General features: G+C 45.5%; 1 protein-coding gene across 1 annotated transcript in view; it reads left to right on the forward strand.

The window, feature by feature from the left end:
• The window catches only part of hydin (HYDIN axonemal central pair apparatus protein), a gene marked incomplete at both ends in the record, with an annotated part of 77596 nt that overhangs the window by 9772 nt on the left and 43437 nt on the right, over positions 1–24387 (forward strand). Inside the window, 22 exons of the mRNA XM_079742851.1 lie at positions 1527–1728; positions 2203–2383; positions 3496–3595; positions 6199–6317; positions 6460–6683; positions 6960–7027; positions 7618–7859; positions 8424–8524; positions 9860–9995; positions 10358–10522; positions 10711–10800; positions 12704–12942; positions 13277–13526; positions 13996–14139; positions 14655–14798; positions 15451–15546; positions 15892–16112; positions 19899–19938; positions 21005–21184; positions 22571–22621; positions 23038–23212; positions 23424–23548. Of these exons, the coding sequence (XP_079598977.1) occupies positions 1527–1728; positions 2203–2383; positions 3496–3595; positions 6199–6317; positions 6460–6683; positions 6960–7027; positions 7618–7859; positions 8424–8524; positions 9860–9995; positions 10358–10522; positions 10711–10800; positions 12704–12942; positions 13277–13526; positions 13996–14139; positions 14655–14798; positions 15451–15546; positions 15892–16112; positions 19899–19938; positions 21005–21184; positions 22571–22621; positions 23038–23212; positions 23424–23548 (3293 nt within the window). The remainder of the gene's footprint in view (positions 1–1526; positions 1729–2202; positions 2384–3495; positions 3596–6198; positions 6318–6459; positions 6684–6959; positions 7028–7617; positions 7860–8423; positions 8525–9859; positions 9996–10357; positions 10523–10710; positions 10801–12703; positions 12943–13276; positions 13527–13995; positions 14140–14654; positions 14799–15450; positions 15547–15891; positions 16113–19898; positions 19939–21004; positions 21185–22570; positions 22622–23037; positions 23213–23423; positions 23549–24387) is intronic.

The raw sequence follows: 24387 nt of genomic DNA on the forward strand, positions 1-24387 counted from the left end.
ATAGATATATATAATATATATATCTATACATATGTATATATGTGATTTCAGACAATTTCATGTTTTTCATGAAAACTCACGCTTTTATTCAACAGTTTTCAGCTGTGACAACATGATTGCAGAAGGGTTTTCTAATCATCAGTTAGCTTTTTAACACGATTAGCTAAACAATGTACCATTAGAACACAGGAGTAATGGTTGCTGGCAATGGGCCTCTGTACTAGCCGGCTATTGCCAGACCAAGCTCCATCATAGATTGCCCATATTCAAATCGCTGACAATGTCTAGACTGATTGTCTGATTAATTAAATGTTAGTGAGAGAGAGAGGGAGGGAGAGAGAGAGAGAGAGAGTGAGAGAGAGAGAGAGAGAGAGAGAGAGACGGAGGGAGGGAGGGAGGGAGAAAGAGAGAGATGTATACATACACACACGTCGATCAGATCTTTGTGTGGACGATAAATATGGACAATAACTAAAGCTTCACGGGGTTGTTTGAGGGAGCGTAATCTCCTCAATTAAAAACCTGCCCATCGCTACAGAAAATCCTGACAGTGCTTGGCTTGAGAAAACGAATCAAACTTCAGGTTCAAGTTCAATATTTTCTCAGACTTTCCTTCTGGACCAAGTCCCAGGAAGCAGCTTGTTAGGGTGTGTGTGTATGTGTGAGTGTGCGCGTGTGCGTCTTTGTGTGTGTGTGTGTGCTGTTGCAGCCCGGCATTTAGGAGATTACTTTGCTGGGGAAAGCGTGTTATTTTCAGCCCTGCCAGGTGTAGCTCCACATCGGTTGGGAGGCGATGGAGGCGGAGAGTAGAAGCCCTGACACATGCAGTGTGTGTGATTGGACCACGCACGTTCACCCCACACCTTCTGATTTAAATTTAACCAAACCCCTGCTCTGCATTTACATAAAGCCATTCCACTCCGCCTGCCTTAAAGAAACCCATTTGCATTATATTTCTTTTTATCGCTGTCTTTTCCTGTTGTTGCTTTGCTTTGACAATCCCACGTGCACCGCGATTGGCTTCTCCTGTTTGCTGGTTAAGAGGCCTATTTGGTGCATACTTAAGACCATGCCATACATTGGATGCATGTATGCACGTGTGTGTTATACCTTTTCCTGTGGAGACTCACTATCTATTTTTAGGTTTCCATGGGGTAGCCCAAACATGATATTCTTTCAGCATGTATCAGCCTGCAAATGGGATCCACGGAGTGTTCTTTTTCACTTCATTAATGAAGCCAATCCATGCAGTCCTCCAATACGATGCAGAAAACTCCCTATGCGTCTAAAACTAAGGCCCACCCGCTGTCCATATTGATTCACAAAACCGCAAACATCAACTATGAGCGTTAGCTATATCCACGTGATCAGACTCTTTAAAAGACACACTTAGGTTAGCTTTGCACATTGAAACACCCTTCTCACAACTAGTTGGCAACTTGCAACCAAACTGTGGAGAGTGGCGCCGAAAGAAAGTCATTTGAATTCTTCCACTACCATGCTTTCGTCTACGTGTCCCCTGCCAGGTGAGGAGGTCTCCATCGGCCTGCACGGCGTGTCAGAGGAGCTGGACGTGTGTCTGAAGCCTGACTCTGTGGTGCTGGAGAACACCTTCATCTCCCTGTGCAGTGTGCGCACCGTCTCCCTGGCTAACCCGGGCCATGTCCCTCTGCGCTTCTGCTGGAAGAGTTGGCCCAGCCAGCAGGACGAGGACATTGACACCATGAGGTAAATGCTCAGACACACACACATACACACGTACACAAAATACACACGCACACGCATAAAGGCAAGCACGCCCACGATGGCGCATGCACTGGCACACACGCTCTACAACACCACTTGTGCACGGGAACAATAATGCACAAACACAAGCTTGTTATGTCAGCCCATTCGAAGGAAGCAAAACGTTTGCTGAAATGTGCTTCACAATGAAGAGCCTACATCCAAGGCACTGAGTGACAAGGGGCCCGTGCGCAAAGCCCCTGACCCTATCTGCTCCCAGGGAGCTGGTGTACTTCTGGATGGATGAGGCCCATTGAAAAGAGGCTCATTTGTGAATGGGTGCACATTATAAATGAATGGGTTGAATTTGGAGCGGGTTCCAAACATATTTAAAGAAACATTAAATTGAGTTCTCCTTCCACGGTCACCTCTTCCGCCGACCATTTCTCCTTTGGCTCTATGCTTAAACCATGTCAGGGCGTGCTCCGAGCTGTGGCAACAGGAAGAGATGGAGATGCAGCGCTTCCTGTTGGAGTGTGAGTCCAACCCTGTGGAGATCCACCGTCTGCCCATACTGTCCCGCTCGCACCGGGACCGCCCTGCCGCCAAGGACCCCCTCGCCACCTCTTCACCAGGCTGCATAGCCATCGAACCTGTGGTGAGTGTGTTGGGATTAGGTGTGTGTTTGGTTTTGTGTTTGTGTGCGTGTGCCTGTGTGTTTTCAAGGAAATCTCTGTTTCGGGTCCCCTCTAGTCACACAAATCAGATCCATATCTATTCTTAAGTCTGATGGCAGACAAGCTCAAATCTGGTTGAACAGGGCGGGTGGATGTTTCACTTTCATGCCCTTGATAATAGTTTCGACCAATCACGTTTCTGGCGGGGACCTGTAAGCGCGTAATTGGCGAGCAGAAACTTGGCCAGCACTAGTAAACTCCAAAAGAAAGTGACTGTAAAGGTTTCAAATCAACCCTTGTAGACTGGCCACTGTAGAAATACCCTCATTAAAATCCCCTTCTGGAAGCTTCATCCATATGTGCAATCGACTTTTCTTTGGTAGAATACGTCATCGTCTCCTACCAGAAGTTTGGCTATAACATAGTGGGACTCCTGGATCCAAGATTACTTTCTCTTTCTCGTGAGTGTTTACATGTGTGCGTTTGCGTGTGTGTCAGTGCGTGGGGTTAGTAGAAACTCTGTGTTCCTCAACAGTGGCTCCCATAGCATCAGGTCACGATAAGGTAGGGGATGCTCCCACTCTACTCGTCTAACTCAGCAAGGCTGTCTCTGGGGCCTTGGTGTGTTTCCAGGTGATAAATCCCGACCACTCATGCCATTCAACTCCATTGAAATGGCAAGTGTGCGCTCTGCGGACAGGAGGGGTGCACACGGACAGCAGAGAGGGAGAGCGAGAGGGACATGCATAGATCAAAAAATAAAAAAATCTCCTGATCAAATGCTTGCTCACATACATACCTTGGTGTATGTGGGCTTTTCTGTTGATATCTATATCTATGTATATATTTTTTCTCTTTCTATTTTCTCTATCCTTCTTTTCTTTTCTTTTGTTGTTTCGTTGGTTCGTCTCCTTCTCTCTATGACTCCCTGCCTCTATTCTGTTCAACTCTATTCCTGGTGCTCTTCACACGGAAATGTACATATGTTTCTCCTTCTATGTGTCTGTGGCCCATGATCCTTCGGTCTTTCAATCTCTCTGCTGTGTCTCTGTCTGTCTGGTAAATCCCATCCATTCCATTGTGTGTGGTACAGGAGGGAGAGATCTATCCCAACACGACGGTTCAGTTCACCATCGTCTTCAAGCCTCTGGAGGCCACAGTCCACCATCACACGCTTTACTGTGACGTGACAGGTCAGTGTGAACACAGAACACAGGAAGTAATGCGCGATATAAACGATATACGATATAAACGATAAAGAAATGGCCTACGATAGAGATTGTAATTCTATCGCTCTATCGCGATAATGCATGTTGATGACGCAAAATACAATGTTTAATTTTTGGTTTGGTGCAATTCCTTTTCACATTGCAATTTTCGCAACAGTGCCAGAATTCGTCAGCAAACCTGCATGTGTGCAAAGAACGTTAACCCATTTGTACGGGCTGCTGTGCGGCGCAACATTGTATCTAGTAGATACAATGTTGCTCCGCGCAGCCGGTACAAATGGGTTAATGGTAAACACGCATTGATGCGCAATCCGGTTTTAAAGGTAAACACGCACAGATGCGTGATCCGGTCTGAATGGGTTAAATCATTGGACAAAAAGGTCTGGGGCGTTGTAAAGCGTTAAAGAAAAAGGGGTGGGGTGGAAGCACCGTGTTATGTGTTAAATGCATTTGCTTTGCTATGTGTTAAATGCATCGGCATGTTTAAGTTATGTTTACCAGCATACTTTTTACTTGCTTTTGTCGGACCGTCGGGTGGTGGCTCAACATGGAGCAAAGAGGAGACGGAATGTCTTTTGGATATCGGACCCAAATATCCAAAAGACGTTCCGTCTCCTCTTTGCTCCATGTTGAGCAACGTCTCCGAGACCACCTCTCCGGGTGGGTCAACCTCCTTTTAATGGTTTAAAATATCACGTAATCGACAAAAATCTTAACAATCAATGATCGATCATCAATTAATCATGCCCATCCCTAATTGTCAGTACAGTGTCTGTTCCTTATCTAGAAAGACACCCGTTTTTCCTGTTCTCTGCATCTTGGGTGGCATTTAAGAACCAAGGACTTAAACTAAGTGTAGTGCCTTTTAGAATGGTTTGCACTAAAGGAAAGAAACCCAATACTAATTTTATTTATCTGCAACATTATGTTGTATGATTACAGTGTTTCACAATAAATGTTCTCGAAATGACATACTATATTTCTCTTTTTTTTAAATACATTTAGCAGTTTGGCTTTCCTTAGGGTCTATGTAACCTGTTCTGAAACGGTTATTTTATGATTTTATATTGTGATATATATCGTTATCGCAAGAGGCTGCAATGTATATCGCAATATGGATTTTAGGCCATATCGCCCATCTCTAAACACAGGCTATAGTCGATAACTAAAGCTGTTCTGGGTTCAGTTAGGCTATAGTCGATAACTAAAGCTGTTCTGGGTTCAGTTAGGCTATAGTCTATCACTACAGCTGTTCTGGGTTCAGTTAGGCTATATTCTATCACTACAGCTTTTCTGGGTTCAGTTAGGCTATAGTCTATCACTACAGCTGTTCTGGGTTCAGTTAGGCTATAGTCTATCACTACAGCTGTTCTGGGTTCAGTTAGGCCGCTATAGTCTATCACTACAGCTGTTCTGGGTTCAGTTAGGCTGCTATAGTCTATCACTACAGCTGTTCTGGGTTCAGTTAGGCCGCTATAGTCTATCACTACAGCTGTTCTGGGTTCAGTTAGGCCGCTATAGTCTATCACTACAGCTGTTCTGGGTTCAGTTAGGCTATAGTCCATCAGTACGGCTGTTCTGGGTTCAGTTAGGCTATAGTCTATCACTACAGCTGTTCTGGGTTCAGTTAGGCTATAGTCTATCAGTACAGCTGTTCTGGGTTCAGTTAGGCCGCTATAGTCTATCACTACAGCTGTTCTGGGTTCAGTTAGGCTATAGTCCATCAGTACAGCTGTTCTGGGTTCAGTTAGGCTATAGTCTATCACTAAAGCTGTTCTGGGTTCAGTTAAGCCATAGTCTATCAGTACAGCTGTTCTGGGTTCAGTTAGGCCATAGTCTATCAGTACAGCTGTTCTGGGTTCAGTTAGGCTATAGTCTTACCCGTCATTCATTGTTATCATTAAAGAGAAAGGCCAAATCTGAAGCACTTGATAGTGTATATAAAAACACCCTCATGGTTATTATAGGTCGGCTTGCATATAGCAAACTTAGATTAGTACTGCAATGTGTGTTTCTTGATAATCATAGTAGCTGGACAGTATTCCAGTAGTCCTAGGACAGTCCCAGAATTACAGAGCAACAATGTACACCTCCAACAAATACATGTGTACATGCATCAAAGTATTTATTTATATTTATTTGTATGCATTTTAATCAATGTGTGAATTAGTACAGCATGTGAACAGCTCCTCGCTCTTTGCTGATCCATTTGCTGCCCACTGATCCGCAGTACTCTGGAACCAGCCCACATTTTCATATTAAGCACACAAATCAACCTCAGGGCACAGAGAAATCGCCCCTGACCGCGGCAGGTAGAAGCCATTTGCATGGGTCCTCGGAGTGTGTCCCCTGAGCCGGAGAACCTATTTCCATTCATTTCCATGTCCTTTATCCCATTCATGTCCCCCACAGCTGTGGTTACCAAAAACCAGCGCCGTTCTGCGCCCTATTCCTCTCTTCTATTGTGTTATGTTGAGCCTCTTTCCGTGCCCCCACTTTTATCTTTTTATTGAATCCCGCGGGCAATTGTGTAAGCTTCCTCTCTTCCTGTCGGCACGCCCGCTCAGGCCAAAAATCCCGCTTGCCCCTGACCATCCGAGGAGAGGGCATGGGGCCCAAGCTGCGCTTCAGCTACAACGTGATGGACATGGAGAACGTGGTCATCGGGGACATGGACCACTATGAGGTGAGATAGAGGCGCTGTTAGCAAGTGGAAGAACATGCTGAACATGATGCAGGGCGGCCGGTATGAGTTTGCTGTGGTGTATCGCACCGCCCCTCACAAAATCATGTATCATTCATTCCATGTTAAAACACCTATGGTACAGGTGCTGGTGTCAAACAAAGGGCTGATCAATGCCCCCTTCAAGCTGTGCTGCCCAGACACCACCTTCGGGAGCTGCTTCTCCGTCAGCCCTGAGGAGGGGGTTCTCGCACCGGGGGCCAGTCATGTGCTGCAGGTCAGCTTCTCCAGCCGCACCCTTGGAGCCTTCTGCGAGGACATGATGCTCAGGGTCGAAGGACAGCCTCAGCCCCCGAGCTTGACCTTCAGGTGAGCTACTTCCTGTCTCTCCCGCTCCGAAGGAGATGGTTGTTGATTATGCAGTCCGGTCCAGTGGTACTGCCTAATACGTTTAACTCATTTTGAACTTAGAAGTGGTTTGGTGCGTGTGTTTCCTGTCCGTTTGGCTTTCTTTTGTCACCGTGCAGAGAGATTTTAAAGATGTTTGAAATCTCAATGAGAGTTAACATAGTTCAATAAATATACATTTCTTTCACTCACTGGTAGAGGAAAGCGCTTGACTTGGTTGTTGTTGTCTGTTTGCAGAGGTCGTGTGATTGGCCCCACCTTCCACTTCGACATCACTGAGCTCAACTTGGGAGATGTGGCCTTTGGTGAGGTTCATGAAGCACTCAGTATCAGCAGCCCTGTTGGTCAACCCTATTGACCAAAAAAAACAAAATAAGAAGTTTGCTGCAAGACCAACGTTATTCCCATATTCATTTATATTTGAATTGGGTTTTGCACACATTCATTACAAATAAAGATACGGCTGATCACAGATGTCCATGATCCCGGATCTCTTACACCATGGTTCAGCTGGCCTGTATCTGTATGCATTTGGTTTTATGAATGAGAGGCTTTCAATTACTCAGTGGCATCAGCCAGTGTGTCTAGAACAATGTTTTAGATGCCATAATCATAAATAAGTATATCTCATGTTATCACCTCAGAGTTGTGAAATACACTTAACAGGTTAACATTTGTTCATCTCTAGTGATATTGTTCTGTGAAAATGTATCACATGAAATAATGCACGGTTAGCAGAATGCGATGATTTTAAACAACCCAAATTTCTTAACACACTCTCTCCGTCTGTCTATCCAACCACCCACCCGTCCATCCATCTGTCTGTCGATCCATCCGTTTGGCCTGGTCATTTTCCCATCACTTTATCCCCCCTTCTGTCCTTCCGTCCCTGTAGGCTTCCCTCAGACGTTGAGCTTTACCCTCTTCAACACCTCCCTGGTTCCCCTGACGTATGCCCTGCGTGTCCTGGGGGACGGCGAGGGCCCGCCCAGCGGGACCAGCAGCCAGCAGGTGACCAAGCTGACCAGGGTCCACTGGCGTAGCGCCGCGGCCCTGGATCCCCGCGCACGGCCGACAGAGTTCAGCCTCAGGCCGGCCGCGGGCACCATCCGGGCCATGTCAGACGTGTTTGTTGAGGTAACCTGGAGTCGGCACACCTGCTGCGTTACAAGATCTGAGGGAGACTAACGTTGATGTAAACCACCAGGGGATCAGTTGACTGACCGATGTCAGTGGCTAAATGATGGCCTATTGTACCGTATCCTGTACAGTACATTTGGTACAGGTTGCATTGGTCAGTTGACCGATGCATTATCCACTCATCCGTCTCATTCTATCCATCGCAAACCGACTCATTACACTATGCGTGAATCTTGCGTTCTCATCGCTTCTCTGATACATTGTGATAGGATTGTCCTATATTCCCATTTGGGAAACATTGTTTGCATCCTAAATGCTTCCTGTTCAGCAACAGGCTTGATGCATCTTCAATATTACTCTTTGGAGATTACTGTTGTATTCTAGATTCATTGTTTAGGTTTGTCCATTTACATCATTTATTATGTCAAGTCTAAAACGTATTTAGTTTGGTTTTGGTTCATGTCTCTCTTTTGAAATGGGTTAGTGGGTATCTCATGATCATATTATTAGTGGTATGTATTGCAGTATGTATACGTAATGTGTGTGTTTTGTTGTGTACAGGTGACACTGTGCTCAAACACTGTGAAGAGGTACCAGGTAGAACTGGTGGTCGATGTTGAGGGAGTAGGAGAGGAGATCATGACTATTCCCATTACTGCCAGGTATGTCAATCCTATGCACACATACCAGTACATATAAACATGTGCACACACACACACATACACAAAACATGCACACATCCACACACACACACACACACACGCACAAACGCAGGCATGCACACCCAAAGCCTATGCCTCACAAATTGGGCAAGGATGGGCAAAAAACTTTTTGCCCATCAATGAGAAGGAAGATCAATGAGCACAAATCTTACCCATGTACAAGAAGTTTGACAATATTCCCAGCATAATAAATGTCAATTATTAATACACCATATTTAATTGCCAAGAAGGGAATGTTTGATGAGGTTGTCTAAAGAACCTAATGATCATACAAGCCATACAGATTTATTACCCTTATTGCAGTTTCTTAATGATTTCCTTTGAGCTTCAAGTCTGCAAGCCGCTAATTACAAACAGGACATGGTATTTAGCAGTGTGCCACTAGCTTGTTTGATAATCTGCACGTTATCGTGTGGAATTATGATTTAGCTTTCATGCTCAGAAAATGTGTTAGCCTGGTTTGACCGCGAGTAATATGTCATCATATTAGAATATTACATTAAGGTTCTTGAACTGGTTGGATATTCATAATTGATGATGATCTTTCGCTCAAGTGACCCCTCGCAAAACCAAAGTGGTTTCTTTGGTTGGCTGACACTGCATATTCAAATAAGATGACCAATCAAAACACCCACAGCAGCTGAACAAATTTATAACTGAGACATCCCAGACATAGATTACACCTGTGATTACACAGGTGGCCTTACTTAGCCGATCCCTTTACCAATAATGTTAACCAGTATATAAAGAGAGGCATAAATACAATAGTACAATTATAAACATGTCATCTAAAACAATGCTTCTTGTGTAGCCTCAGGACCAACATGTGTCATTAGTCATCAAAGGGCTGATCTCAAAGTTTTCAGTTTTGTTTCTTTTGCAACACCTTTGGTGATACAAACCAGACACTGATTCAAACAGTGTCACCACTGACACCCAGTTTGTAACATTCATTTTAATGTTATAAACTGGACTTTCATCAGTGGGCTATAGGCTCAGTCACCATTGAGAGACCACATTCAGCGGTGGATAATGACTTAACATTCATTAATTTACTTGAAAATCGCCGCTTAACATTGAAATTAGTTTATTCATCGAATTCTTTCTAAAGATTAATATTTGGCATATGCTTTGCACTCAAAATACCCACCAGTTGAGAATCACTGGTCTAAAATATCTAAGATGGAATATCAATTACATGTGGTTGTTTTTTTAATTATTTTTCCTCTTTCACTCCCTGTCGCTCGCTTGCTTGCTTCCTTGTTCCCTGCAAAGATGCTTGGTGCCAGAGGTGATGGTGGAGACCCAAGTCTTGGACTTCGACCAGTGTTTCTTGGGCCATCCATACACACACCATGCACGGCTGGCAAACAGCAGCCACCTGCCTGCCTGTTACGGGCTGCTGGACCAGGTAAAAGCCCTTGACTGTTCAACCCTCCACTCTGTGGACAGAGGTTACGTACCAATCTGTAGAGCAGCATACATGCCTACACTTGCCTGCAAAGACAGAGGTTTTCTCCGTCCAAACAGGCAGGTCCGATTGTAAGAGAAATGTGGTCAAAGGCATCAGAGGTGTACAGTAGATTCACATCTAGTTTAACTAGAGATGGCTTGTTTTCCAGACCAAATCTCTCACGCAAGTGAAACGCGCTGGGACGTTTGTGACTTTAGTGTAAACATCGATGTACGATGTGCTTTTTAGAATCTTTTTTCTCTGGTGTAAACAGGGTCTGTGTGTTCACATGCCCCCTCTCTTCACCGTGTTGTGCTAAGGAACACAAGGAGAGTCCATCCATGCTGTGGGGCAGTTCTGTTCCCAGGGGTCTCATCCCTGCTGGCACTTCAGTGGAGATGCCCCTGTTCCTGTTGGCCAAGGCCATTGGCAGGCAGCACGGCACTGCACGCATAGCTGTGTTGGGCAGTAATCATCGGCCCCTGGTCAGTGGCACTATGCACGTGTGTGGGAAATGAGGCGGGGTCATCGTAATGTGAATGCAGTGGAGGAGGTTGCTTTGTCTGTATGATGAATTACTGTGCGTTAGGTTTGGCTTTGTGAGCGTGTTCATTGTCACCCAGGAAAGAGAGATGTTTGGATGCGTTTTGAAATACGGTGTTTGTTGTTACAGGAGGTGCGCTTAACATGTGTGGGCAAGGGTCCAGCCGTGCACATTCAGCCTCCAAAGGTGGACTTTGGCAAAGTCCAGGTTTTAACGGACGTAACCAGAAAACTGCAGCTGATAAACCAATCGCCAATCCCAGCTCACTTCTCTGCACATATGGTACATTTGCATAAAAAAAGCATACACACACACATGCCCACATCCATTTGTTTTTTCCGGTGTGATTGAAATCTGTAATTATAAAGTAATTTTGGATGGTTTGTTAACTTTGGACATAATGGATCGTACCAGTAATGGTCTTTTGAATTTAGCTTTTTGTTTCCGCCTTAAACCCACAGTAATACCACAAAGTATTTTCCCCCTGCAGACATTTACTAGTTTAATATAACCCAAACATTTTTAACACCATGGTCCCAGGCAAGCAGTGTAAAAATATTATTATGTCAATATTAGAATAACAATATATGTGACTATATGTCAATTATTCTAGAATTAAATATAATATGTGTGAATATTCAGCTTGACTTGGTCGCAGTCATTGAGGATGGTAGGTCAGGAAGAGGCCTCTTTCTGTCACACTATGTGATATGAAAGATCAGCTCTATACTCTGACTACAGCACAGACAAGATGTTTGCTCACTCTCTCTCTCTCTCTCTCTCTCTCTCTCTCTCTCTCTCGCTCTCTCTCTTGCAAAAGGGCAGCTCAGTTACCCTGTCCTCTCCTCTGAGGTTAAACAGCAGTTGGAGTTTGGAAGTGTTTTTTCCTCCTCTGCATTCTCGGGCATCAATCGATGTGGAATCTCCTAGAATGACTCTATAATCTACTTGGTAGCCCCCCCATTTGGATGATTCAAGGAACCCTACGCTGATGCTATTCTATTCGCGTCGTCTGAACTGTATCGACACATGGGAGCTTTACCGTGGGTCCTAAAAATGACCTCAGGTTAAGCTTCACTGGTAGGCTATAAATTACGGTGCGCTACAATGGCTAGCATCATAAGTGCACACAATAAATCCTCCCATTGGCAGACTGCAAAAGGTATTGAGAGAGAACCATTTCTCATCTCGTCGGACCTGCAATGTAAACGTGTCCGCTGTCTGTACCGCTTTCTCCCTACAGAAATGCTGCAATGCGTTGTGACTCCCCTGCCAACAGCCAGTGATCCAGGACACTACCCTTTATTTAGTGATAATATATTGATTGTTTTTCACTGTATAATTTCCCCGAAGGGGATTGGCTGCAGCAGACACTGCAGCAATAAGGCAGAGTATAAGAGGAAGAGAAAGACCCTCCTGATCTGGCCCTCCACCACCCCACTCTCGACCCCTCAGAAAGTGTGTGTGTGTGTGTGTGTGTGTGTGTGTGTGTGTGTGTGTGTGTGTGTGTGTGTGTGTGTGTGTGTGTGTGTGTGTGTGTGTGTGTGTGTGTGTGTGTGTGTGTGTGTGTGTGTGTGTGTGTGTGGGCGTGTGTGTGGGCGTGTGTGTGTGTACACGTGTGGATTTACGGTGGATACTTTAGGTAGAGGTGACCATGCCAGGTTCAACCAAGTTTTTAGCCATAACAATATTAATGTCTCTACATGTTTGAGGTAGGGAAAATGTCTCTCTCTCTCTCTATCTGTGTTTGACGTCGAGTAAATGTCTCTCTCTCTCTGTGTTTGACGTCGAGTAAATGTCTCTCTTTCTCTCTGTGTTTGAGGTTGGGGATATGCCTCTCTCTCTCTCTCTCTCTCTCTCTCTCTCTCTCTCTCTCTCTCTCTCTCTCTCTGTGTTTGAGGTGAGGGACATGTCTCTCTCTGTGTTTGAGGTAGAGTAAATGTCTCTCTCTCTCAGTGTTTGTGATCGGGGAAAAGTCTCTCTCTCGCTCTCTCTCTCTCTCTCTCTCTATGTTTGAGGTGGAGCTAATGTCTCTCTCTCTCTCTCTCTCTCTCTCTCTCTCTCTCTCTATGTTTGAGGTGGAGCTTATGTCTCTTTCTCTCTCTCTCTCTCTCTGTTTGAGGTGGGGGACGTGTCCCCGTGGCGGGTGGAGCCCCGGGAGGGAGAGCTGGCCCCCGAAGGCCAGCTGGAGCTCAGGGTGGTGGTACACCTAAGGGACACGCTTCCCTTCCAGGGAAGGCTGCAGGTGTGCATCCAAGACAGCCAGACATACGACATCCCTCTGTCCTGCACGGGCGTGGGCTCCACCATCGTCAGCGACCGGCCCCTACACCCCAGGCTTGATCTTGGAACTCACTTCAGGTACAACACCAGCCCTTCCTCGGGTTTAAGTCTCGCTCTCCTTTCATTCATCTTATGGGTAGTCTAGTGGATAGAAGAAGACTAAGACATGAATGTATATGGCTTTCCATCTATCCATCTATCATCTATCAATCTATCATCTATCTTTCTATGTGTCCATCTATCATCTATCCATCGATTCATGGATCCAATGATCCATCTATCTATAAATCCATTGATCCGTCTATACACTTATTGATTTATCGATCCATTGATCCATTGTTCCATCTATCATAAATAGATATTGAGTCTTGTAATATTTCTCAAGTCAAGGGGTCTGCGAGTATCACTTCAGGCTGACCAACCGTGGCCAGCGGCTGCATCGGATGCACTGGGCTTCCCCGCTCTTCCCTCCTCGTGCCTACAAAAGAACGGCCAGGGACGAAAACACCCTGCCACCCATCACCACCGGCAAGACAGGCAGCGGGTCTCGCCTCTCTTCCCCCAAGGAGAAGCCTGTGTTCAGCCTCAGCCCCTCCCGCCTGGAGCTCTTTCCAGGCCAATCCGCTGACGTGGTTCTGACCGGATCGTCTGACACCCCTAGGGTGAGGCACTATCAGTATCACTCCCTGCATCAGTAGTCCCCAACCCCCTCCATCATCTGACTCTATGCTTACGTGGTTTGACATTTTGGATAAAAGGATTAATTAATGAAGGGGAAAGGTATTTTGTTTATGTTTCACTTTTTTTTTTTAGGTTCTTCACATTTGACCTGTACACTGGATGGGGGATTGTGAAGAAACTTAATTGTTTATTTATTTGGTGGAAAAAGTACCACTTCTAGGTTTAAGTTTTATTTTTAGTTTGGTTTCTTAAAAAATGTCAAACTGGAAAGGCAAGGGTATGTTTCTGGTTAAAGCCCTAAAGCCTTGTGTACCACATGACATAAGTCCCTAGGAGATTATATTTTCGAATAATGTCACTTTTGGTTGCACGTGAGATCCAGTCAGGACATCCACATGGTTCCTTCCCTATCGTACTGACGGCAGCTGTCATCCCTTCTCATTGGTTCAGACGGTGTGTGAGCGCCTGGCATGTTTCGCCATGCTGGGTCGGGAGGTCTGCTACGAGCGCATCATGACTGTAGACATCACATGCTGCTTCGTGGCCCCTATACTCTGCTTCTCCACCAAGCAGCTCACCTTTCATATCAAGAAGGTAGGTGGAAACAAACGTAACCCAGGCTCATGTTTGCGTGGAGATAAAATGAACAGGACAATATTGCTTTAAGTGATGCTTGGGCAGATTTAACATTTGCCATCCTAATCTTTTAGGATTCTGCAACGTCAGAGATGAATAAAGTATCTATCTACTCAACATTTAACATTACTCACGCTGTTTTGCTTATTATGCTACCATCATGTATGTCAACCATGGCCCCCAATGAACTCCTAAACACCCTGGATGCATTGCTTCCCAAGGTTTCTTCCTTGATCATTAAAGGTCTTTTCCCTCTTCCCTAGAAGAGGGAGCCTCTTCTAGGGTTAGGGGTGTCATAAATACATGGCCTGCAAAGGCCATGAAAGCCCTTTGAGACTGCAACTAGGATAAAGGTCTCTGCAAATATACAATTGATGTGGCTTCGCTTAATGACTTTGTCAGCCCAGGTTTCAGTTTCTGTCGCTCCTTCATTGTCTGCATGAGAAGAGGCATGTGCCATTGATGTTTCACAGGAGTCAGGGCAGAGCCTCGTAGCACTATACAAGAGGCTTGTGCTGAAGAACATCTCCCCTCTGGCCCTCTCCCTGGAGCTCTGTCTTCCGGAGCCCTTCTCTCTGTGTGACAGCCAGGGAGACCTCACTGTTGCTACCAACAAGGTGCCCAGACCTTCACTCTTTACTTCCACAGATATTCATTCGAGCTGCGACTTGTTGCCGTTGGTTTTAGACTGCCATTACAATACATTTTCATTAGATGGTTAGAACTTGGGGGAAACTGAAGGGAAATATAGTGCAGAAGCAGCCTTGTGGCAAATGGAAGAACCATACCGAGACTGATGAAAATGCCAAGGCAGTTTCAACTTGACTTTCCAAGAATTGGAGAGCATATGCTCAATAATATTATAATCTGAACTACAGTAAATGTGTATCATAAATTTACTTTAACATCTCGAATATCTAATACACCCGCACAACATTACTGTTGCTTTTGGTTAGGAATTCAGTATGTTCAATAGAAAGTGAATTGCAATGTAATACGCAATACGCAGGGATGCAGGGATGAAGATCTTCTGTTCCTTCAAACCAACAATGATCTTACTGTCTGGTAAACCTGAGCAGCAGCATCAGCAGATGAAAAAAATAATAGTTATTCAGTTATCATGGCCTTTTAAGTCATATCATCAGTCATGATTTGCCTTGACCCAGAACTATCTGAATCTTGGTATATTGGCTATTATAACAGTTATATGTTGCTAGTTTAGAGTTTAGTGAAACGTCAGTAATGCGTTTTGACGTTTTTGCTTCCCAGGCCATGCTGTTGGATAGTGGTGGGGAGAGGGATGTGTGGGTCTGCTTCAACCCAGTGCTCCACTGCCAGGACCGACAGTCCCTACTACACGACGAGGTACCGACAGCTCCTTTTGTATAGTCACGCTAAGGTGATAATCACGCTAAAGTGATAAAAGCACTTTTACACTTTTAAAAGCATGTGGTATGATAGCACGATCAGAACGGTGGCTGTGCATGTATATGAATTTATATCTGCTCATAAACACCTGATACTTGCTGAGCCATGCACATTATGGTTGTGTAAGTTAAGTGTAAATCCAGACACATTGTGTGCGTGTGCGTGTGTGTGTGTGCGTGCGTCCGTGCGTGCGTGCGTGCGTGCGTGTGTACGCTTGCACATGTTCATGTATGCCCGTTTGGTGTGTGTGCGTGCGTGCGGTACATGACCCCCCTGGCTCAGTTCCTCCAGGTGCTCTACCGGGACCACCCCCAGCGGGACGTGGTGGCGCTGCAGGCCGAGGTCCACTTCCCCAACCTCAGCCTCTCCGCCTCCAGCCTGGACTTTGGCTGTGTGCTGAACCAGACCCACAGCCAGCGACAGCTCACCATCACCAACTGCTCCTCCCTGCCCGTGAGCTACTGCTGGAGGTTCCTGGAGGAGCACAACCCCCCGGCTATAAGGTGGGTCAGGGCGTGGCACCGCGGCAGGCTCCCGTCCCACCGTGTCACCTCTTGTCTCTTACGCTAGCTTCTAATGGCAGCTGGAGGAGACCACGTGAATTCAGCCCATTGGGCACTTTATGCATTAAAGTACTCTAGCGTTATGCCTGGCAGCGCGCACCGCCTGCCATGGCGGCTTATTTTAAGAACTTACATCAACCCCCCCCCCCCCCCCCCCCCCCCCCAAAAGGTTACTCTCTGTACCTGTCAAGCATGTCGGCTGGCGGCAAGCAGACTAGAAACAGCATTAAGGAATGAATACGGCAGTCATAGAAATTGGTACACTCCACCACCGCCTCATATTTTACTGGCCGGGTTTAATGATAAGAAATCACAGACCAGTTTAACCTTATGAAGAGTCCAATCCACCAGGGAAAGTAGAGATAATGATTTTTTCTGTGTGTGTCTGTGTGTGTGTGTGTGTGTGTGTGTGTGTGTGCGCGCGTGTGTAAATACTACTCTGGGTCTTTTACGCAGCCTTGAACCTACTAAACGCTTCTGCCTGCAACGCATTATAAATCATTCATCTCCACACCCTGGGCTATTCTTCCACCCAATATTCCTCACATTACTTTCCTACCCTCCCTCCCCGTTTCCTCCGCTGCTCCCGGTGCGAGACCTTCTCCTCCACCAATTGTTTCCTGCTTCCTCCCCATTCTCTCTCCACTCTTCGCCTGCTTTACACCTCTTCTTTATCGGCTTTCTTCTCCCCTTACCTTCCTCTTTCTTCTCATGCCTCGTTTTACTCCCCACCAACTCTTCTTATCGGTGGGTTTAAAAGGCCATCTAACTTATTAAACTCCCCTCCTCCTACATCCCTACTCCAAAACCTGTGCTCTTTATCTAGTGTCTCACTGTATGCCAGAAGAAAGGCAAAAAGACACAGGCACCCCAGCTCAGCTAATTACATCTCTATCGGTAATTAAACCCTCAGCCCTCTTGGCGGTTGGGTTGCGGGGAGACTTTTTTTTTGGCGCGTGGCCTCATTCCGATGCTCGCCTGAAAGCTGCGCCGCTTCCAGATGTATGGTCCCCCCGTGGCTGCTTAGTGTGCAGGATGATGGATCGGCTGATCGACACGCACACGCTTTGCTGATGGAGCGACCTGTGGATGACTCGCTCAGGGCCGCCGCGCGCTGAGCTTCTGAACTTTGTTGTGATAAGTTTGTGTTATCCCAGTCTGTGTGTTTTGGCTGCATGAACGAGAGGGACCTGTCTGGCACAGATCCCGCTGAAATAAGGAAGGAAGGCTCTTCTTATAGGACGACTGGACATCTTGGAGGTGTGTGTGTGTGTGTGTGCGTGCATGCGTGCGTGCGTGCGTGTGTGGAGACAGGAGGGTAATGGGTCGATATGCACCGCCCCCTTGCCTGCCCCTTTTATCTCTAAGTTGGAAGTCGCATAAGCTATCTGCTTGCACCTTGTGTGGTGCAAGAACCATTGGTAGCTGTACAGATCCTGACCTCTTTGCTTTCCACACTTTTCTAAATTTTGGGGTTTAGGTTTCATGATACTGTTGAGTAGTAGTAGTAGTAACAACAGCATGCAAGCTGTAACTCTCTCGTGTTACTTCAATGTTTTCATTGTTTTACCATCGTAGAAGGAGACTGGATGCCAGGCTGGGAAGGATGATCGACAGGCCACTTTGTCAGTCAACTCTAAAGTACCTTGGCATCACCCCTTTACTCCCTAAAATAGGATGTGCCGTTTGATGTTAATACCTCAAAGAGCCGCTTCAAAGGAATCGTCCCAACTCTCTCAAGAAGAAAATTCATTTCTGTGTTCATATCCAAATTATGAAATTATTTCTGGAGCAGATGGTTGTTTTACATAATTTTTGGCGTTGTGACTGAACAACGTATCTCACTACCAGAAGAACGGATGACGGGACTTGCCAGATTGGTGGTGAAAGTGTTTAGTGGTTGTTCTGCGGGTGGAAGCCGGTTGCTTTCCTTCCTGAATGAATGACTCTCTAGCGTGTCCACATTGTGCCCTCAGAGGATCAGCTGCGCTGGGCATGACATCATCTCGGAGCGTGGAGTCTGCTTTCCACCACTGCCGTTCACTATACAACGCAGGGAAGGGCAGGAAGACAGCCAATAGACATTGCAGCAAGAGACATTTTAAAGAAAGACAGGCCTTTTTCTTGGGAGATGCACACACATGCACGCACCAAAATACACACGCAGACACAGTATCACAAACACACAGACACACGCAAGCAAACCCACATACACACACACACATACATATGCCGGAGTCCCATTTGAAGCTGTTATCTGTAATGATAAAATTGTAGAATATAGAGCCCTCATCTCCCTCGCTCTCTCCCTAAAACAAATACACTTGCAGAAACACACACACTTGCACAGATGCACACAAACATTAGTTCACACTATTCCCATTTCCCTCTCTGCTGACATGCCAAGAGATGTTTTCTTTGTTCCTTCTTTGAAGTAAGGAATTTGTGGGATGGAGTGCTGCTGCAGAAGCACACACACACACACACACACACAAACACACACACACACACACACACACACACACACACACGCAAACACACAGTAACACACGCACACACACATGCACACACACACACACACACACACTGACACCCCCCCCCCCCCCCCCCCCCCACACACACACACACACACACACACACACACACATACACACACACACACACACACACACACTCACACAAAAACTAAGGCATACGTTAACTGAACCATAAAAACACAGATCATACAACATTGCCCCCTGCTGGGCACATTACCAATTGAGAAACATTCTCATCAGAATGTGTTTCCTTGCCACAGATCGAGCCTTGGGTTTTACCCAGTGTGTCATTTAAAACATCATCTTTAGAAGCTGTGATTGTGTTGAGGGGTTTGTGATCTTTATTTGGTTTAACTCTACAAAGCACAGATATTTTACAGACCAATAAAAGGCATTGTCTAAAAAAGGAAATGTGGAGAGAAGCTATGAGATACAGGGTTGTGCCAGCACAACCAGTTACTTAAAATAAAGATTGTTCAGCAATAAAAACATCTTTATAATAATAAAACTCCAATTAAAAGGCTGTTTTCACTGGAAGAGCATTAACAACACTATGACCTAGTTTCAGCCTTCGCATCTAGCTGTGGTGGTGACCATGAGCTACTTATATGCTGCCTAACATCAGCAGGCAGCCTTCTTTATACAGTGAGGATGCATGAAGACACTGGTTGTCCCACAGTAGTGAGTGTACTGTCGGACTTCACGTATCAACGCCCCCTCTGTTTATCCAGTATTTCGCACCCCAGTTACTCTGACCTCTTCTTTAGCACTGCTCAATTAAAATCTCCCTTAATTATGGAGTAGCCTGGTTAATTAGCTTGATGGATGCACACAGGACAAGCCCTCGGGGAGGAAAAGAGTGTGGAAAGAGAGAGGATAAATGAGGGTGAGGTTTTTCTAAAGGCTTTGGTAATACAGATTGTTAATTCTATAGATGTTATCTATACTATAGATTACATTTCTAAAGGCATAATACAGTACAATCAGATGAACTAAAGCTCATCTTATTTCATTGTGATGGATAGGGAAGATTGTCTTTCATTCATCTTCAGCTGTTCCTATTCGTGAGTATTATTTAGGGAATCCGAGTGCACTCTATCTTCACCTCTATTTAGTTTTTGCTTTTTATAATGTACTGACAAGGCTATCGAATGTGTTCATGATTGTTCCTTGCTATCATATCTTACAGCAGCGAAGGGGATGGGAGCTGCCATCTTGGTGTAAAAGAGGTAAGGATGGATAACACACACACACACACGCAGCCAAACACACACACACACACACCAAATCCTCCCAGTTGGAGCTGGCAGGGCTGTTGTCTTGCAAGTCAATCGGATGAACTGTTCCCATTAATTGTGCCAGTGTTTGCTAGCTTGCCTCAAGGGGCAGCACCTTAAATCAGGCCCCTTGAATCTATCCACGCCTCACTTCTCACTAAAGTTCCTTGTGAGGACAAAAACAGTGAATATAATAAGACGATTGATTCTATTGAATAAACTCTACTTCTACTATTGTTACTACTGCTGTTACTCCTACTACTATTACTATTACTCTATTACTACCCCTAATAACTAATAATGCTATACTACTGCTACAACTACTACTACATTACTCTATAACTACTACTATATAACTACTATGACTATTTCTACTACAACTGCTACAACTACCACTACTACCATTACTCTTACTACTACTACTACTATACTACTACTACTATTCATTCTATACTAATCCTACTACTACTACTGCAGCAACTTCTACCACTACATTAATACTAATTCTGTATATCTACTACTAATACTATACAATATACTATACTATACTATACTTTTACTACTACTACTTTATTCCAGAACTCACATGATGGATCTCCTTTGTATGCATTGAAAATTGTAAATCATACCGCTGTATATATATATATATATCTTAATGTATAACTCCATTCTGTGTAGGTGTTCAATGTGACCCCTCTCACCGGGAAGCTAGCCCCAGCGGATATAGCTCTATATATATATATATATTTATATATCTTCATATATAACTCCATTCTGTGTAGGTGTTCAATGTGACCCCTCTCACCGGGAAGCTAGCCCCAGCGGATATAGCTCTATATATATATATATATTTATATATCTTCATATATAACTCCATTCTGTGTAGGTGTTCAATGTGACCCCTCTCACCGGGAAGCTAGTCCCAGCGGATATAGCTCTATATATATATATATTTATATATCTTCATATATAACTCCATTCTGTGTAGGTGTTCAATGTGACCCCTCTCACCGGGAAGCTGGCCCCGGCTGAGAGCCAGCAGGTGTCCATCACCTTCCATGGCTGCGCCTTCGTCAGGTGCCAGGTGGTGGTGCAGTGTCGGGTGGAGGAGGGGCCCGTGTACAGCGTGACCCTCCAAGGAGAAGCCTCAGATATCAGCTACAACTTGAGCTCCACCCACCTGGACTTAGGCCTGCAGGTACCACTACATATATGTAGCTATAGACCTTGATGCATAGATGTGTTTAAATATATGGACAAATGTATCTAGATTCACAAAGCACAGCTGACTGTTTGTTCACACACCCACGAAAGCACTTTTTGAGTATTTTACGGTGAGGACTAAAACACGAGACATAAACTAAAAAAGAAGAAGTAAAATCCAGCAAATGATAATAAATGGATTACACATAAACAAAGTCAGAAGGTTGTAAAAAACAGGCCGTGAATCAAGGCACAAAATCAATAGGGAACAGAAGAGTCAGAGGACATGAAAGCGCTACCTTACACAGACCAGTGAATACCACTGATGCTGCAGAATCATCTTCCTCCTGATGGACAACCAGATAGGTCTCCTGATATAGCCCACCTGGGACAGGGGAGGTGTATTGACTTTGAAATGTCATCGTGTAGTTTTACACGCCTTCATCCCCCCCCTTGGCTTCTGGAACGCACGCCGCCCGGCCAGTTTTCATTGATATTCAAAACAAGGGCATATTGATTGGTGATTCGTTGGAAATGAGCCATTCAGCAGAAAGTTTCACTCTGACCTTCCTGCCTGTTAGCACTCTCTCCTCAGCCCACCCCTCTCTCTCCTCCTCTGAGTCGTTCGAAAACAGAATTTGATAATGTTCATTGCATCTGATTTTAAACAGCCAACTCAGGCCTGTCGGTCTTTCAATGTGTCTATATCTGTCTTTATAAGTATGCTTCTATCTATCCTTCTAGCTGCCTTTTCCTTGTCCTTCTATATGTCTATGTCTTTATGTGTTTATCTATCTACTGTATATATATAAATGTAGATAGATAGATAGATAGATAGATAGATAGAAGATATAAATATGGTTTGATGTATCTTTTAACTTGTCTGCTTTGTGTCGTCTATATGTCTATGTCTGCAATGTATACTTATGTATCTGAAAGTATGTTTGAATCAATCCTTCTAGTTGCCGTTACTTTGTCCATCTATTTGTCTTTGTCTGTATATGTATATTTATATCTGTATCGATCTATATTTATATCAATCTATATATTATATAGATTGAAATGACTATAGATCGATATAGATATAAATATAGTTTGATGTATCTGTTAACCTGTCTGCTCTCTCTTTATGTCTATAGTTAACCAGTCGACTCTCTTTCTATTTGTCTAAATCTGTCTGTATACATACAGACAGATCTCCCCCGACACTTTATGGAGGATCTATATATACTATATACACATGTATATATAGTACAGTATGTATGTATCTGTTAAGCTGTCTGTATGTGTGTGTACCTGTATGTTGATGCAGTATACATGCACGTATCTGTCAACCCGTCTGCTCTGTGTGTGTCTCCACCCATGTTTGGGCGTTTGTCAGCTGTTCCAGCAGGTAGCCCAGACCCAGGTGCTCCTGGCCAACAGCGGCCAGGTGGGCTTTGAGTTCAGCGTGCTGCAGGATCATCAGGGGGCGGAGCCCGGGGGGGGGGAGGCGGAGGAGGAGGTGGAGGAGGATGACGAGGAGGGGGCTGACGGAGGAGACAGGAGGGAGGAGGGACTACGCCAGGACCAGAGTGGGGAGCTGCGGGTGGAGGGTGAGGGGCATCAGGGGGCCGGGGGGCAGGACAGGAAGGTGTTGCCCGGCCAGCCCCTGGTGTTCCCTACTAAAGTGAGTGGTGTGTGTGTGTGTGTGTGTGTGTGTGTGTGTGTGTGTGTGTGCGCGCGCGTGCATGCGTGTTTGTGTGTGTGTGTGCGCGCGCATGTGTGGACATGAAAAAAAAGTTAATTTACCAATGTGCAATTGCACATGTGTGCTCTAATGTGTGTCTTTGTGTGCGTGTCTGACAGGGCTACGTGGAGGCCGGAACAGAGTGGCGTCTGTGTGTGCTCTACCTACCGGGGGTCCCTGATGTGTTCCAGAAGAGCTTCCGGCTTCAGGTGGACCACCTGCCCCCAGAGACCATCATCCTGAGCGGGGAGGGGGTCTTCCCCAGGATCAGCCTGGATCTCCCCCGACACTTATGTAGGATCACCCACACACACACACACAGACACACACACGCGCTCTTGAACATGCACGCACACAAACACACACCAGCACGCACACACACATACATGCACTGTAGTATATAGAACGCTGCGCCTTCTCAATGCTGACTCCTGTTGATCCTATTGGTTGTTCATGGTATGGTATAAGAAGCACCTCATCAACATGTTGTGGGTTTCTGTTGCAGCCGAGGAGAGCTGTGGCCAGGTGATGCAGGAGGCCAGAGAGGCTGTAGAAGTGGCGAACTCAACCCCACTCACCCCTACCAACGCTGGGGCAGGGAGTCAAGACAACCAGCACTGCGCCCACACTGTTAGTATCTTGGTGATCTATGACACGTATCCCTCCCGATGAACATGGAAGTGAACGAATAACGCTGGCACGGAGGGAATAACTACACAAATTGTTTGTTAAAGGTCCCATGGCATGCTACTTTATGGATGCGTTAATATAGGTATTAGTTGGCCCCTAACACAGTATTTGAAGACGTTCCCGAAATTCAGCCGTGGTGCAGAATTACAGCCACTACGAGCCAGTGGCACATTGAGCTTTCCCCAAACGCGCCGTTTCGGTGTCTGTAGCTTTAATGCAAATGAGGAGGAGAGAGGCGGGTCAAGGTGGAGGGTGGGGGTGTGGCCCTGAGCAGCTTGCGACCATTCGCTCTGTTTACAGTGGATGTATCGCAATGGCGAGGCGCACACAGCTTTTGTCCGTGTTCTGTTAATATTCTAGAGCGCTCCGGGTGCTCCGGCGGGAGTCCTGGAGCTCTATATCTAAGTAATATCATATTATACATGGATATCTCTATCAAATAATATATATTATCACAGCCAAAAGCTGTGTGCCCCTCCAGACGAGATTATGAATCTCAAATGACTGCGCCCTAGCCGCCACATGGAGGAGAAAGGGTTCATGTACTTCAGGGAGTCAAAGCCAAAGTTCCTTTCCCCCAAATTCTTCTCAACCATGGCTGAGATAACCCCCACTATGAGTCTCGTTGTGGAAATACCAGAGACGTCAGAGAACCGACGTGTTGTGCCCCATAACACCAACAGCAGAGTGGTTATCCAAATAACAAAGAAGTGTACAACACTTGAATTACAGTGTGTCTAATCACCTACACACACATATGTGGTGCTCGCACGGCCGTA

Source organism: Pollachius pollachius, assembly GCF_949987615.1.
Source record: "Pollachius pollachius genome assembly, chromosome: 9".
In the NCBI taxonomy this organism is placed as follows: Eukaryota; Metazoa; Chordata; class Actinopteri; order Gadiformes; family Gadidae; genus Pollachius; species Pollachius pollachius.